The 17,068-nt window shown below is 36.4% G+C and overlaps 1 protein-coding gene across 1 annotated transcript; it reads left to right on the forward strand.

The window, feature by feature from the left end:
* The first annotated feature begins 530 nt into the window (after positions 1 to 530).
* PLRG1 (pleiotropic regulator 1) lies at positions 531 to 16,707 on the forward strand. Its single transcript, XM_038178490.2, has 15 exons — positions 531 to 668; positions 1,136 to 1,242; positions 1,486 to 1,628; positions 2,642 to 2,695; positions 4,228 to 4,321; positions 4,758 to 4,848; positions 5,037 to 5,138; positions 7,146 to 7,238; positions 7,585 to 7,734; positions 7,848 to 7,949; positions 8,454 to 8,556; positions 9,237 to 9,345; positions 10,297 to 10,436; positions 12,178 to 12,371; positions 13,304 to 16,707. Exons 1-15 carry the CDS (start codon positions 660 to 662, stop codon positions 13,361 to 13,363), a joined length of 1,551 nt encoding a protein of 516 aa, XP_038034418.1. The 5' UTR covers positions 531 to 659; the 3' UTR covers positions 13,364 to 16,707.
* Positions 16,708 to 17,068: the final 361 nt, after the last annotated feature.

Genomic DNA, 17,068 nt, shown 5'->3' on the forward strand with positions numbered 1-17,068 from the left:
TCCCTCTAGATCTCCTTTTACACCTTGTGTCTCCTCCATCTCGGGGAACTGCTATGGGAGATGAGGGACGTTTGTGGCCCACCGCCATCCCCAGCATCCGAAATGGATGCAAGGGGCATCACCCCGGTGGTGGAAGCCACCAGCAGCACGTGTAAAGCTAAAGTGACCAAAAATGATCCATCAGTGCCATGAACGAGAGGAGATGGTCGTTGTGTGAAGCGGGGAGGTTGCGTGAGGCAGTGATCCCAGGCTGCCACCCCATGGCTCACGAAAGGGGCAGGTCTGCGTGCAGCTCCACGTGTGTGTTTGCTTATTTGGCTTACACAGGCAAGTGGGAGACCTGCCAGGGCATCGGGATACGGTGTGAAACGATAAAACTTGCACAGCGGCCGCTGACTGCTCTCAGCAGTGCCACACCGCACCCGCGCGTCGGGCCCCGTCACTGCAGCCTGGGGGCAGGGGCGGGACTCGAACCCGCGACCTCAGCCCAGCCCAGCCCAGCCCAGCCCAGCCCGACTGCGCTGCGGCCCCGCCCCACGCTTGGCTCCGCCGCCCTCCTTCCCGCGCGCACTTAGCGCGTCGCTTCCGGCTCGGCGTGGGGGAAGCGTCGGAAGTGCCTCCATTGCGGGCGGCGGCGGGGGGCGAGGAGGAGCGGCGCCATGGTGGAGGTGCGCTGCGGGTGGGGGGCTTGGGGTGCTGGGGGGGGGGTCACCGACACTGGGGGTGTTCCAGGGAAGTCACACTGTGCGCAGAGGCTGATGGTTGCCCCTGTTCACTTTTCTGGAGTTTGTGAAATAAAACTTGAAGGGGTCTTTTCAGACTCAGTTGCTGTGCTGTTTGCATATAAAAACACCTGGAAAACATGAAGGAAAACATTTGCACGTTCGTGCATTTGTCATATAGGTGCTAGTGCTGAAAGTTTGATCTAAATTTTTGGCTTAGGTAACAAGTATAAGATAGTATATAACAGTTTCCAAGGGGAGTGGTGTTTTTTGTGAACTAAACAATGTCATCACATCATCTGTCTGATGCTGCTGAAGCCTGAAATTGCTACTCAATTCAGTTTTTGTTTTGGTTTTCAAATTTTCATTTAATCATGGCTGAATTTATTTAAACATGCTTTGCTTTATTTTAGGAAGTCCAGAAGCATTCTGTGCACACGCTTGTGTTCCGGTCTTTGAAGAGGACCCATGACATGTTTGTAGCTGATAATGCCAAACCTATACCATTGGATGATGAAAGGTGAGTACTGCGGTCAGTGAGTTAGGAGCGTGCCTCAAAGTTTTGTACTGTTCGCGATTGCTCTGTCCTATTGGCAAATTCAGATGTTTCCTTCTACACAATTAGCAATCTAGTGCTGAGGGAAGGAAAATAAAAAAAGAGGATTGTAAATTAAGTTGTATAAAACGTTTTCTGAAATATTTCAGAGCTTATTAACAGTAAAAGTCAGGATTTAATCAGGGTTGTGCTTTGTTCTTCCAACAGCCACAAAGTAAAGATGGCAGTCAAACTGCGTACAGAGTATGGCTCAGTGTTGCACATGCCTACTCTTAAAGAAAACATGAGGGAGAAAGGAGGCCCAGCCACTGGGGATCCTTATGGACATAAACAGTATTCTGGAAATCAAGGTCAGTTTGCTCATCGCGGTATAGTTTTTCTCTGTTTTGTAATAGTCTGAGATCTTCATTTTGAAGACTGTGCTGTTAACACATTAAAGATTTAGAAGGAAATCAAAATATCTGTTTTTTCATTTGTTGCTTTTTTCCTTGCTACAGTCCACAGGAGGTAAGTGGTACGGGACAAGGAGAAGGTTTATTTTAATAAGGGAGTGATAGGATGCTGTGTAATTTAACTTGTTGGTAAAATGAGTGTTTTTTTAAGGTAGTGTTAGTACATGCTGTACTTGGATATTAGAAAGAAAAAGGTCAGTGATGTGCTTCACCTTTTTACAAATTGATGATAGTTAAGGACTTATTTTGTTGTCTTGTTTCATATAATTTTTTCAGACTTCTTTTAGCTGGGCACCTATTAAAACAGAAATACTTGTTTTGATTTTGTAGGTTTTTTCAGCTTGTGTTTGGTTACATATAGAAAGTGTGCACATTGGGTAGATTCATACAGAAACTTCTCTTCTGAAGAATGCCAAAAGCCTTCTCATTTTAATTGATATTTTTCTGAAATACTGCATTTGAAAGCATTCTGAGAAATGTTGAGAGACTGAAAATACTTTAAGAAAAAAACTTTTGCTTGTATATTTCTCTTCTGTTATTGCACACAATGAATTTTTGTAAGTGGCTTGCACGTCAGACACATTGTTTGTGTACTTGAATCTTTTTTCATGATACTTTATCTACTTCAAAAGGCACCTTTGACAATGTGAAGGATTTTTGTTTTGGGGGAGTGTCCCTATGGATTGAAACAAAAAAGCCATTAGTGTTCTTAAGATGTAATTTTACTATTGAATTTTAGAAAAGATAGTCAAAACAAATTAAAATAAGAATTAAATTTCTGTGTAGTTCACTAGAAATTAAGTTATTGCAGGTTTCTTTTGATCTGTTTTCCTCAGTTTCCTGCTTGAATGCATCATTTTGTGATGTAGTGTAAAATACAGTTATTAATATGAAATTCTATTGCTTTTTAGGACAGGAACTTGAATATATGATAACAGGTACACATCCATATCCATCTGGGCCTGGTAAGTAAAATTCTTTGAGTTTTGACAACTTTGTTGCCTTCCAGGCCTCCCCCATCCTAGCAGGTTTCCTGTTGCAGTGAATCCATAGCTGTCAGTAGTAGTGGGAAGTAACATTCAAGTCTTTCGTAGTATTGATGCAGAGTTTTGTGGCTGATAAATGTTCTGGATTAGGAGGCAGTAAGATTTGATAAAGATGCAGTGTCTTCTTGCTAAGCCTTTGTGGATGTGATCTTGCTCTGAGGATGTCATTCATTTCTGTGAGAATTGTCCTGTGGTAACATCGTCAGAAATGTTCTAGGAATTTTCTCCCTAGTTTTGTGGTTCACTTTCTCTTGGAGAACTTGCCAAGACCCATGGATTCCTAGTGCCTCCACTGTAGTGGCAGAGCTGCTCTTAGAGATTTATTTTGAATAAGGAGGAGGATTGCAGCTAGAAGGCAGTAGAAAGACAAGGGGGGAAGGTATCCTGCTTTTTATTAGTAGACCGGAAAGGTGTAGGTATCACCAGCCTTGCTTTGAGAAAGGGGCAGTGGTGTCTAATAGCTGTAGTGTCAGCTGGTTCCATGTATGCTTGGAAAGATCATTCCTATGTTGTTGCATCGGCCACTGTTAATTGGTGCTATAATTGATCAGTCTCTCTTTGTGGCAGTAAGATTTGTCTGTTGATCTTTTACTGTTAATGCTTAAGTTCACTGTAGTGGGAAATATGGTGTGGCTTGATTTGTAAGTTAAATGAGAGTTCAGAAGTGCTTACTTGTCTGTAGCTGTGAATTAACAAAATCTTTGTTGCTGTTTCATATTTTAACCTGGGCGTCTCACCCAGATTTTGTCTTTGTTGTAAATTGCCAGAACTTTGGTTAGGGGGGAAAAAATAGAGAAATGGGAGTGGAATAAATTCACCAGTCTGCATCAAAGCTGCACCTTTCAAAGAGTTGTTTATATGTTTTTTTGTTTTTGTTTTTTTGTGTGTGTGTTTTTTGGTTTTGTTTGGGTAGATTTCTTTTGTTGTTTCTTGCTGTTCTGGATTCTAAAGTGACTTACTGTTAGGATGAGGAGAAGTTCTAGTCTGAAATATTAGGATATCACTTAATTAGGACTAAACTTCTTGTAGTTCCTGCACCACCCCATGATAACTGCAACCACGTAGGGACAACATAATAAACTGTGCTGATGGAACAAGTCGGCAAATACTTCTCGAAAATATTGTTTCTTTATTTGGTGCTTGGAGTTCCACAGTGGCTGAAGCTGTATAAGAAGATGGGCAGTTAGCTGTTGTTTGCAATGACAATCATTGTTTTCGATGCTAGAGTTTGCATACATCTGTAAGCAGTAGAATCATAGTAGAATGGATTTGGACCAAAGTACAAATTTCAGTGGATTTAATTCCACAGAAAATTCTGCGGCTATATGACAATATTACAGAGACATAAGTCCTTGTGTATGGGTCTATGTGTAAATATCTGTTTATACAATATACTTTACTAAATTTTCTTTAATAGTTGTCTTTGCTTCTGCTATGTTGCTTTTTTTAAGGTGTGGCTCTGACAGCAGACACCAAGATCCAGAGGATGCCTAGTGAATCTGCAGCTCAGTCCTTAGCTGTAGCACTTCCTGCTTCTCAGACCAGGTACTGCTGTGTTATTTTTGTTAACGCTTCTGTAATCTGTGGAAACTTCAAGGCAGAACAAAGGAGTTGGGATAAATGTTATTTTAAGTATTTTGAATATTCAACTATAAAATACTTAAACACTTTTTATATGGCCAGGCACCATCTTAGTATACACTGTTTTTTTCTTGGGTGTCATGAGAGGCATGTGGACAGAAGTGGGAACATAGGGAATTGTGATGATTAGATATAATAGGAAAAGAGGGACATTGTTTATGGGTAAAAAAAAATATATATCAAGTTTACCTTGAGGTGGTCAGAGACTGGAACCTCCCTGGGCAACCTGTTGTGGAATCTCCATCCTTAGAGACTCAGCTGAATAAAGCCCCATGATACCTTATTGCTTCATGAAAGACTAAGTTGATTCCAATCAGTCAACTGTTCTCATCCACCCTAGGCTGGATGCAAATCGGACAGCTGCCGGTGTGGGTGAGATCTACAGGCATGCTGGAATATCTGAGCGTTCACAGCCTCCTGGGATGTCAGTGGTGAGTTTGTTGCATGTCTTAATGTGAAAGTTAGGTAGTGTTCGTCAGAGTGGTTCTGCATTCGTGTGTTGTGTGGGGATCTTACTGACTAAATTTGGTAAGTATTGAGATGTCAGAGCAAGGATGCTTTAGGTTTTATGTGAAGAGATTTAGTTTTGAAGCATAAGAGTAACCTTTTTAATTTACAGGCTATGATGGAAGCTGGTGGAAACAAAAATTCTGCGTTAGTGGCCAAGAAGGCTCCAACCATGCCCAAACCTCAGTGGCATCCACCTTGGAAGCTGTACAGAGTAAGTTACAAACTTATGGCGTGAATTCAGATAAACTAATGGTTTATGTTGTATTAAGATGCCAGCACATAGATTTTAATTCATTTCTCATTCACAAAATAGAATCAAAAGAAAGGTGATCACACCTAAATTTTACACACACACTTTCCTTTACAAAAGATGTGATTACAAATATTGTTCATTCTGTTTAGTAAATTACTTTGATTTATTCTTTTTTTTTTTTTTTTTTTTTTACATTTTTTGTTTATGTAGATTTAGCTGTAGTATCAAATATTCATTAGAGATTGTGAGGTTTTCTTTCTTTTAAGATTCTTTGGTACAGGAACTCAAGGGCAATATGCAAAAAAATGAAACTAATGACACATTAAAGAAATGACTGTAGCTGGCCTAACACATAGAATGAGAGTAATTTCAAAAATCATGTAATGTTGATGAAGGTGGCGGGGTAGCTGAGCTGCAGGGAAGATCTCTAAGCATATGTATTGGTTCAGATCTTAACTTTTCAGGTACATCTGTTTCAACATGCATACCTTTCTAACGGGCTAATTCTTCCTATAAAACTTGAGCAGTTCTATATTTTGTCTGAGAAAAGGTGAATATTGCAGGTATATCATGTTTTCCTGGTTGAGATGTAAGAATCTCTCACTCTGGTGTCAGGATTGCATTGTTTTTGCATTGTTCATCTAAATATACCACCCTATATAGACAGTTAAATCTTCAGAAGAGTACTAAATGTTGTTTTACTAATTAGGTGTAAGGCTAGTTGTAAAAAGTAGTTTTCTGAAAAACTCAAATATATATTGATTCTGAATACAGCAGTATTAGAACATGCTCTATATAGAAATTAAGGCAAATGTAATTTATCGCAAAGTCATCAAAATAAACCTAGAAGAGGTGCAAGGCAAATAGCAAATGTCTACCTGTTACGAGCACTTTCTTTTCAAAGAGTGTAAGTACAGATCAAGTCACTGTGCTACGTATCAGCTCTTTGTTAGCAAAGGTTTGCTGTCAGAAACTTTGCTCAGCAGGACAAAAGCTTTTTCAAGTAACTTGGAAGTAGAAGTATAGATAGAACACCAAATGTGGGTTTCCTCTTATCTACTTAACTGTTTCACCTGCTCTTCCTAGGCTTGATTTGAAGTCATTTGTGGAAGATGGAGACTTAACAAATAATTTAGTTGACCTATTTTATTTGTGTCCTGGAAGTGCTTGTGTTTTTTTCTAGACTATGAAGAAATCTAGACAGATATTTCAAATGTATGTGGCTGAGGTCTCATCTGGTCTGAAGAATACACATTAGCTTACCAAAGAATTTCTGCTTAAGAACTTCTGTTGTATCGTAGGTCTTTTGAAATTAGATGTATGATAGTACATGAAGTACTGCATCTAGTGAACCTCATTGTGAATTTTGATTTTAGTTGTGTGACTTGAGAGAAATCAGTGAAACAGAAAGCTTGCTTACAGCAGCCTGTGTATCAGTAAAGCTTTTATTGAGATTTCTCTAGTATTTTGTTGCCAGAAAGTTTCTGATATACTTGTATCACCCCTTATTTTGGGGGGAAAGGAGGTGGCAGCTTGTTTTAAGAGGTAACTATTATTTGCTAACATAATTTAATAGCCAAGATTTTACGTAATAGCTCTTGAGCTAGTTACTATATAAGCCCTATACAGTGATATAAGGAAGTTGCACTTAAATACAGTATTTTTCAGTGAAGTCTCAAGTGTTGAACCACGATGTTCTGGACTCAAAAGACTTGAAAAAATTGCTTATAGGAGCAGGGTCTTTCCCTGTTGCAAGTTTCCTAGGTGTGGTGTATGACATAAATTTCTACTAAAGTAGAAATAAAAATTAAACTCTTTTCTGATCTAATTTCAGATTTGATTGTTTTGAGAAGCATGTGTTTCTCAGTTAATACTAACAAATTGTAGTGTTGGAGAATGAAAGTTTTATTGACTGATCTGTGTATTTTTCCTGATTTAAGAAAAAAAATGTTTCCTTTTTTAAAGGTTATCAGTGGTCACTTGGGCTGGGTGAGATGTATTGCAGTAGAACCAGGAAATCAGTGGTTTGTTACTGGCTCTGCTGACAGAACTATAAAGGTAAGAGGTTGGAAGAAATTATTAACAAATAACTCTTCTGTTTCACCCCCTTCACATTTTAAAATGTCTTTAGCTCCTGGAAACAATGTCTTGGTTACTGTGCACATAATGCTGTGTACAGAGCTACAGAACTTTTTTTTCCTTATTACCTAGTCACAAATGGAACAAGATTTATGGAATGTTACTACTACTTAGTATTTCATTTATTATAAGGTAGTAGTTGAGGAGTAAACGTTTATGCTGCAATTTTTAGTTTTAATCCTACTGCTTTTTACCTGGGCTGTTTTTTCATGTTACCATAGCGTAGATTTTTTTTTTCTACCTCAAAATACCTGTTTTGATGCAGATTTGGGACCTTGCTAGCGGCAAATTGAAATTGTCTTTGACGGGGCACATCAGTACTGTACGAGGAGTGATAGTGAGTGCAAGAAGTCCATACCTCTTTTCTTGTGGAGAAGACAAACAGGTGAAATGCTGGGATCTTGAATACAATAAGGTAAGCTGTAGTTTCTTTAATCGGAATTAGTTGGTACTGAGAAACAAAAATCAAAGCACTTGAAATAATCTTTTGAAGATGTTGTTAAAGTTTGTGTCTTTTTTTTCATCTAGGTTATCAGGCATTACCATGGTCACCTAAGTGCTGTCTATGGTTTAGACTTGCACCCAACAATAGATGTACTGGTAACATGTAGCAGAGATTCAACAGCACGAGTAAGTATAACCTTGATATTTTTTAATATATTCAATGTATAAAAGTGAGTAGTATGCAAATGTTAAGGATGTGTATTAAGATGAAAATACAATGAAGGTTTCTGTTAACTTGGTCCTCCTGTATAGAAAAAAAAAAGCCTTTGGTTATAACCTAAAAACAAGCAAAGTATCATTTCAGGGGAATGTTTTATTTTTTTAATTTAGTAAGTAGACTACCTAAGTAAATATAAGTTCAGTCATTTTACTGTATTTAGAAAGTTCTGTTTTTATGGTGACTTTAAGTTATCTAGATGTCTAGAAATTTAAAGGCAGATTTCCTGTTCCCCTTGAAATTTGACAGCTGGGGCAGTCATGTGATGAACTGTTGGGTGAAGTAAACAACTTAAACATCACAATTTAATCTGTAAACCTATGACAATGAATTCATATAATCATGACAATGCCTAAAATACACTGAATAGGCTTCTGTTCTTAACCTCTAATTTATTTACTGTGGATTCATAGATCTGGGATGTGAGGACAAAAGCCAGCGTGCACACATTATCAGGACACACAAATGCTGTAGCGACAGTGAAGTGCCAAGCTGCAGAACCACAAATTATTACAGGTATAATGGGCATGGTTTCACATAGAATGATTAACAAATACATTAATAATTAGGTTTAAGTAATAAACCTTTTTTATTATTTAAGTTTATGTAACAGGTGTATCTAATAAACCTAAATGATAATAAATATGATTTTAATAATACTTTTATCAGGTTTATTGCATAAATCTAATATAAACCTAATTATTTTGAGGTTCATACTCTTACCTTTAACTTAATTCACCTTCTTGTTAGATTTCTGTTGAAAATGGGCCATGCAATGGTTATTCCATACAATTGATGATATATTTATGGAAATATGGCTGTGGATTGTTTAAAAGGTTTTCTGCATTTCCTATGTTTAAATTTTTTTTGTAATTTGTATTGAGACTTCGAATATTCTGTAGTAGTCCACCGTTCTCTACAATGCAGTTACAAGGGTCTGGTACCATGATTAAAGTGCATCTTTCCCATTACGTCCAAAATACAGCTCTATGTAACTACTTAGTTCTTGAATTTCAGACTGCATAAAAAGACTTACAACAACCCATCATCTTTCTCTCCTGAAACGGCATTAGTGTTTTATTTCCCTAACAAGTATCAGTTACTTTTTACTTTCACATGTAATGTTTTGGCTGACTTATCAAAAAATAGTAACTTTTATAAGAATAAAGTTTTTTACTGTTTTCTTTTCATTGCAGGCAGTCATGATACTACCATACGACTCTGGGATTTAGTGGCAGGAAAAACTCGTGTTACTTTGACAAATCATAAGAAATCTGTAAGAGCAGTAATACTACATCCAAGACAGTAAGTTTTCCTTATTCTTTTACTCTTTCTAAATTTGTAACATAAGAACATGAGAGAAAGCTAATGTGAATGATGATTTGCAATAGTAGGGCATAATAACATGCTAAAAAAAAAAAAAAACAAAAAAAAAACAAACTTACAAACATAGAATGCTTTAAAATGTACATATTGGTAGCCTCTTAGTTCTCAAATACTTTCATTACACTGTGCTTCCCAGATATTGATACTGGTGTATATTAACAATCCCCAGAATGTATTTTATGCTCCCACAGAATTTCTTATGCATGTGCTTTGACACGATACTTGAAAAATCAGCAGCACTGGGCTTTATAAGGCTAATAATAAATATGTAACTGAGTGATTATTAGCAGACAGTAACGCATTTTATACAATTGTGCACGTGTGAATAAAGGAAGCAGTGATTAATGCAAAGGGATTGCATTATGCTGATGCATCAAAAATTGTCTGTTAATGCCCATTAAAACAATGGAGAAAAATTCACATAAAATTCACTTTTTTACAGTGCGTTATCCTTGCTTGCATAGTTCTGGAAGACTAGCCAAAACTATTTTTCCCGTCATACTTCTGCTGCTGATGCCATTATACCTGAAAATTTGTCACAATAGCAACAGATGAGAATATTATGTTTTACACTGTCCAAAACTTAATGTGCATTTTTAATGTTTGTTTGCGTATTAACATCCTGTATGGTATAGGAGAGCCTCGTGATTTGTAAAGTTTAGGTAATCTATGAAACTAAAGGAAAACAGTAGAGATAGATAACTTATGCTTTCATTCATAACTTCATAAAACTGCTTAATTTTATGCAAAGTACAAATGTCATAGAGAAGCAGTGTTAAATAATTTTGCAACTAGCATTCAGCAGTAGTTCGAACAAAGTGTTATTTATCTTCAGATATTTTTGCTTTAACATAATGTATTTTCTTTCAGTTACACATTTGCATCTGGTTCTCCAGATAATATTAAGCAATGGAAATTCCCAGATGGAAACTTCATTCAGAACCTCTCTGGTCACAATGCTATTATCAACACACTTGCTGTAAATTCAGACGGAGTTCTGGTATCAGGAGGTAAAATAAGAAATGCGTGTTTATATTCCTTCCACTCTACCCCATACTATGAATATATGTCCGGAGGTCCTTAGACAAAGACCTTCACCAAACTCTCTCATTTTTCTGGGATAACAATCCTGCTACAGCCTACAGCTTTGTTTTGCTGCAAGTAGTGTCACCTGAATTTTCTTTGTTACTGAGCTGCAAGCCCAAAAATGGGTTTGAAAGGAATTTCAAGGCTCCAGTAGGGAAGAGATTTCCTTTTCTCAGCTGGTTGTTGCCAAGATTAGTAGCTTATCTCTGAATTTTACCTGGTTCTGTGAGTCAAATGGAGGAGAATCCTGAACACTTACTATATCTGATCATGAACAATTTTATGTAAAAACATTCGTTATCTCATATTGCAGGTAGCATTTTTCTTTATGTCAGTTACTCAAGCACTGCAATAAAAATATTTTGATGTTAACACTTAAAATATTTTATATTTATTAAAACCATAATCTTTAATGTTTCTGGAAGTCTTATCTTTACATAAGACAGACTACATGTGTAGACCTTATTTTTTTTTTTTTTTTTAGGGACAAGCTTTTATGAAAGTAGCTTATAGATATTCCAGCAGAATTCAGATATTGTTGTTAAAGCATTGCCTACGTAATAGGAACTGGTAATTTCTGTAGGTTTTTGTGTTTATTGTAAATACTATTATAAACATGGAATGAATTAGTGTGAGGAAAGTTGTAACTTTATGGCTTGAGTGTGAATCTCTAGAGAGAGCCTACGATAATGTAGGAAAACAGTTAAAGCAGGAAGTTAAACCCAAATTTCTGAAGTCCTAGACCTATTACTTAATTATGAGTTTGTCCTGGCAATGCTCTAGCTATTGTGGGAAATTAAGCTAAATTGTATTGCTCCGAATTACTAGCAGGACCTGAGTTTTCACCTCTTGGTTTTGCTTATCTGGTCTTGCCCTTCTAAATACAGACTTCGGATTGCTATGAGTTCCCTGAGGCCACTAGGAGTTACAGTGACAGTAGTTTAAACTGGTATTTGAAGTAGAACCTCTATAAACATAAAGCATTGATACCCTGTTAACAGGTTCCCTACTGTCTGCAATCTATTTGGCAGGATAATAGCTTTTTGGTCCATTTTAGTGGAGCTACTGAACAGAACTTAATATTCAGAATGCCAATCCTTTCTTTGCTTCCAGAGCAACTTGCTGCAATTGCCTTGGGATATAATATATCATAGCTCTGGGTTATTGGAAGGAAAATGGGATGAGGAAGTTTCATCAGCCACTTAAACAAGATCAGCCTTCCTTCTTCGCTAAGAAAGAAACCAGCAGAGTACAGGAAACCTTATAGGATGTTGGACTTTGAATATTGTGGTCAGTTTTGGGCCCCTCACTGCAAGAAGGATATTGAGTTGCTCTGGTGTGTGCAGAGAAGAGCAATGAAGCTGATGAAGGGACCAGAAAATAAGACTTGAGGAATGGGTGAGGGAACTGGGACTGTTTAGTCTGGAGAAAAGGAGGCTGAGGGGAGACCTGGTACATCACTCTGTACAGCTACCTGAAAGGAGGCAGCAGCAAGGAGGGTGTCGGTCTCTTTTCTCAGGTGACAAGTAATTAGAACACAAGGCAATGGCCTGAGCTATTGAATACATGAATATTTCAGCAGATATATTTCTGATAAATTAATTAGATGTTCTTGATACTGTTTTTAGAAAAATATAATACTAATTCTTGTGTTGTTTCTTTAAGCTGATAATGGTACAATGCATCTTTGGGACTGGAGAACTGGATATAACTTCCAGAGGGTGCATGCAGCTGTACAGCCAGGCTCCTTGGACAGTGAATCAGGAATATTTGCTTGTGTATTTGATCAGTCAGAAAGCAGATTGCTAACGGCTGAAGCTGATAAAACCATAAAAGTATACAAAGAAGATGATACTGCGGTATGTTAAAGTGTCTTTTAAATATATTTTCATGAAATCAGATTTCAAATAAATGTTGCACATGTTAATAAAACAGATTCAACAAGTCTGTATATGTTCAAAAGGACATGTATGCATTAATGTAAAGAAGACAACAGCCTACTCCTGATTTCTTACTAACTGCTATAGAACAAATAAGTTGCATGTCCATCAACTCCTCCGCACAAATCCTTTATGAGAAAGTTTGGATAAATATCATTAAAATAGTTGTGTGTATTGTGTTTTGAAGCCACTAGGGGACTGTTTGGCTGTAATCATTAAAACATGAATTAGCAGAAAGATTGAATTTGGAACTTTTACAATACTTCTATATATGATCTAGGTTAGAAAATTGTCAAGGCAAATGACTAGTGTTCAGAGTAAATAAATCTGGAAATAACAGTTGAAAATAAGCTGAATCCATTTACTAATAAGGAAGGCAATAAATTATTGTATAGCTTATCAGAATGTCTTCCATGTAAATAATTTTTTTATTAAACCATTGAGCGTAGAGTAACTTGTAAAGGAATAACTAATGTTTTTATACGTTTTGCTATTAAGCTGCAGACATTGTGGCATTTGCCAAAACTCGTGTACATCACTGGAATACATTGACTCATTGACTGTTCGTAATGTTTTGATCACTACACTGTTCTTCCTGAGCTGCCACTGGCAACCTGATTTTTCTTTGTTACTTAAAAAAAAAAAAAGGCATGTCATGTACTTCAGGCAGTGGAATGGTATTAAAATTTAATGTGGGTAGATGAATTACATAATACATTAGGTAATTATAATGTTATCTATAAAATATACGTAAATCCTATGTAACAAATACTTTAAACTCTATTTGCAGATTGATTTCAAGTTAAAAATAATCCTTATGAGACTTTGCTTTTTTTTTTTTCCCCTTTTAGACTGAGGAAACTCATCCTGTCAGTTGGAAACCAGAAATTATCAAGAGAAAACGATTTTAATACAGCAACATACTTGTGCTATAATTTTGTTTTGGTTTTCCGGAGAGCATTCAGTCACATTATGTTCTGCCTACAGCAGCAGAGCAGGAAGTTGGCAAGTCATTGCTTTTTCAACATGTTTTGTAATAAATCTTATTCTTCTTTCTTTTTGTCTTTTTTTGGTGTGAACTCAACAAACCAGTTGCAGCTGTTAATTTTTTCTTTGTGGCGCATGTATAGTTCATGAAAAGGATAAATGTGCAGGTGGTTACTTTTTTATATGTATCTACTGAGCATAAGTCTAAATGTTTTGGTGAGCCAGGTTTTTTGAAAGCCCTTTGCTTCACTATAGAAGTTAATTGTAAATTTATCCATAGAGGCCATCTACTGGAGACTTCTTGAGTGACGTTTTTAGATTTCACATCAGTGTTGTTTACTGTATATATGCTTAGTATATGCTGAAATGCTGTAATGGAACAGTATGTACACTAAATTACAGAATAATACAAAGAAAGAATTGGGACTATAAAATACCAATGTAGCTTGCTTAGTAAGCCACACTGGCAATGCTCAATGGCTGTGTTATTGAATGAAATGGATTTTCATAGTGTTTCTTTCTCTAGGAGAGCTTTCACATGTCTTCACATCTTCATTACTTTCATTTTGGAGTGGACCTTCATATAGCAATGGCTACTGTCAAATTATGTTGTTTAGTCAGCAGCAGATTAGGACCAATTGACTTTCTTCAAATTATCTCTGTTTTTTTCAGTTATTCAAAACATTTATGACATTAGATTACGGGGAACTTCTAAAACAGATCTGAGTGAAAGCTCTTAAGTCATTCCAGCCTTAATTTTATTTATTGCTGTCTCCCCAAGATCTTAAAAAGGATTAAATATATACTGAAAGATGATTAATACAAAGGTCAGACGTGTCATTGTGTTTAAATGATTAATACAAGTGTCAGATGTGTAATTGCGTTTACAGATAGTCATGTAACAATCAGTAAAGATGTAAGCCTCCTTGGTACAGTTTATCCATGGTGCCGGTGTTCTAAAACACTTTATCTTAGCAGAGGAGGAAAGTGTTAAATCATTGAGCCGTTCAGTTGTCAGCAATTCTGCTAACATTTCCAGTGGCTGCAGTGGTGAGTTTTATGCAGGGTGGACACTGAGAATTGTTCTGTGGTGGCAACCTTGTAGTAAAGTGTTCACAGTAACCACTTCTAATTTATGCCCGTCTGATTTCTTTCAAATCTGGGATTTGTGTTAGGGAAGTGACAGCTTGTTGAAAGTGCCTGGAGCCTTCTGTTTGAGATACTAGCAATATAACTTACAAAAAAACTAGTAAGACTAAGTGTCGTTTATATTCCAAGACTTATTTCTGTAGTAATGCATAAGAAATCTTGTGTACGTCCTCCAAATACTGTATTTATAATTTAAATGTTTGACAGTGTCGTCTTAAGGAGTCCATGCTGCATGAATAACTGAAGTTTGGTTGACAGCTATTGACTGAAGCATCACAAAATAGCAAGTTTTATACACCTCACTAACTTTGCTGTTGCTCTTCAACACATACTGAACTTTGTTTTCCAGACTGCTGTGTTTGAGGACAAAATAGGAAAAGACCGGAATGGTGATGTTCTTACAATTATGAAAAATACAAAAACAAACAAAAAAAACACATGAAATATGGATCAAAAACATTCACTTTAAACTAAAAATAATAATAATCTGATTTAACTTAAAAATATTTTCAAATTCTTCTCTTTTGAAGTTAAAAGTGGTGTTTCAGGGGGAGGAGGGAAGGGGAAGGTAGACTACAGTAACATGTATGCAATCCCCTTTTAATCTGCTTCTCTTTGTGTATCTGCCTAGCCTGCAGTTTCTCACTTACAGCATTAGTTTTCTTGCTGTCCTAGAACCTGGAGAAAAATAAACCAGTTATTTTTTGTTTAAAAAGAAAATCTCACAGAGGATATTTATAGTCTGGATTAAACACCTTTTATTTGGTTGCTAATCTTTATTACAGCTGTTTTCATTTTAACTGATGTAATGGGGAAAATACAGGTTATAGCCCATGTGATTTATACCTGCTGTTAATGCTTTGTTTCAGAAATCTGTGAAGTATTTTGGTGTTGTACGTAATTCTTATGCTCATGGTTGAATTTTAACAGGAAACCGGTATGGAGAAGAATAACTTGCAAAAGGATGTTTTGTTTTTTGTCATTGTTTGTTCTCATTAGAAGTGTCTCTTTTGATAATTTGGAATCAGAAAGCAGAAATTAGAAGTTCTGGCTCACAGGTCTTGCACATCTATTCTATACTGGTATCTCCCTTTAAAAACTGTTATTATTTCATCGTTTAGCACTTTGAGTAGAGAACAGAAAGTCACCTGCGGAACCTGCGCTTCTTCTCTGGAGTTCTGCAGGAATCCAGTAGCATGGGGGCAGTGGTCGCCAGGGCATTCTCTGTGGTGCTGTGGGTAAAGATCTGATTTACAAGTGAGAGGCTGTGTCACTGTTGTTTGGAATTACTTTTCCTTTTTTGGCTCTGTAGTGTGCTGTCCCAGTTTTCAGTGTGACTTTTTTTATGTATTCTTTAACATCTGATTTGCATGTTCATTTCCTTCCCAGTAGTTTTTTCTTCCACTTGACAATAATGTGAATATTGTCGTATATGTTTCTGTAAATATCATTTGAGACATCAAGATTCATTTAAAAAAATGAAAATCATTTAAGTGCTTCTCTAGTTCAAAGTAAGCCTAGATAGTGAGCTGATGCACCTACATCTGGTTGTGTAGGATACACATATTAGATTTCTCCGCACATCATAAAATGAAGCAAAATGGGAGGATTTGAATGACTGAATATATTTTCCATGCTTCTGGGAAGTGTCATGCTGCAGTGTCAGTTAAAGTAATCTTGACATGGAGTCTCATTCGCAGAAAATAATTGTTGCTTATTTCATAAAATCTGTCTTATGTATATGATCAAATCATACACATTTGTACCACAAACCTTGGATTTTGTTTTATACTGTACATAACTGCAGAGAAGAAAATGGTTTTGATGGTAACATAATTAATAAAACATAATTAAAAATGTAACAGGTAAAAGCGATAAATTCTAAGATTGTTGTTTGCTGTGTGCTGAAGCATATAATGTAAGCTATGCTCCTGGAATGCAGTCATTTGCCGGCAGCACAGAAGTTGTGCAGAACAGTATGTATTTGTCAACCTAAAGGCTTACAGAAGTAAATCTTTAATATCCAGTTCCTTCTTGGTCCTGTTAGATAAAAATTAAAGTACTTTGCTTGATTTTAAATGACAGCAATTTAGCCATTAATAAAACCTTCTATACAATATGATTTCATGTCATTTTTTCCCACTTTGTTGTTCTTAATGCAAAACCCAATCAACTAACCACATTGAAAACTAATTTAGGATTAGAAATCACAACTGTTTCTCATGTAACAATAACAAATTTATTTCTGCAGTTCAGCTGTAGTGGAAAGTCCTGGCTCATATTTTATGTACAGCTTCATGTCTGCATGAAGGAATTAGCAAAACAAATACAGAATTTTTAATAATTTTCTCTAATGCATTTAAAAAAAAAAATCTCAAGAATGAGGCTTAGAGCAGGTTCTGGATGGGAGCTGAGGATGTGGAAAAAAGTTTAGAGTGAAAGTTCTGGTATGTATTACTGAAAGCAAATTAAAATATCAA

This window comes from Anas platyrhynchos, chromosome 4 (genome assembly GCF_047663525.1).
Source record: "Anas platyrhynchos isolate ZD024472 breed Pekin duck chromosome 4, IASCAAS_PekinDuck_T2T, whole genome shotgun sequence".
Taxonomy (NCBI): Eukaryota; Metazoa; Chordata; class Aves; order Anseriformes; family Anatidae; genus Anas; species Anas platyrhynchos.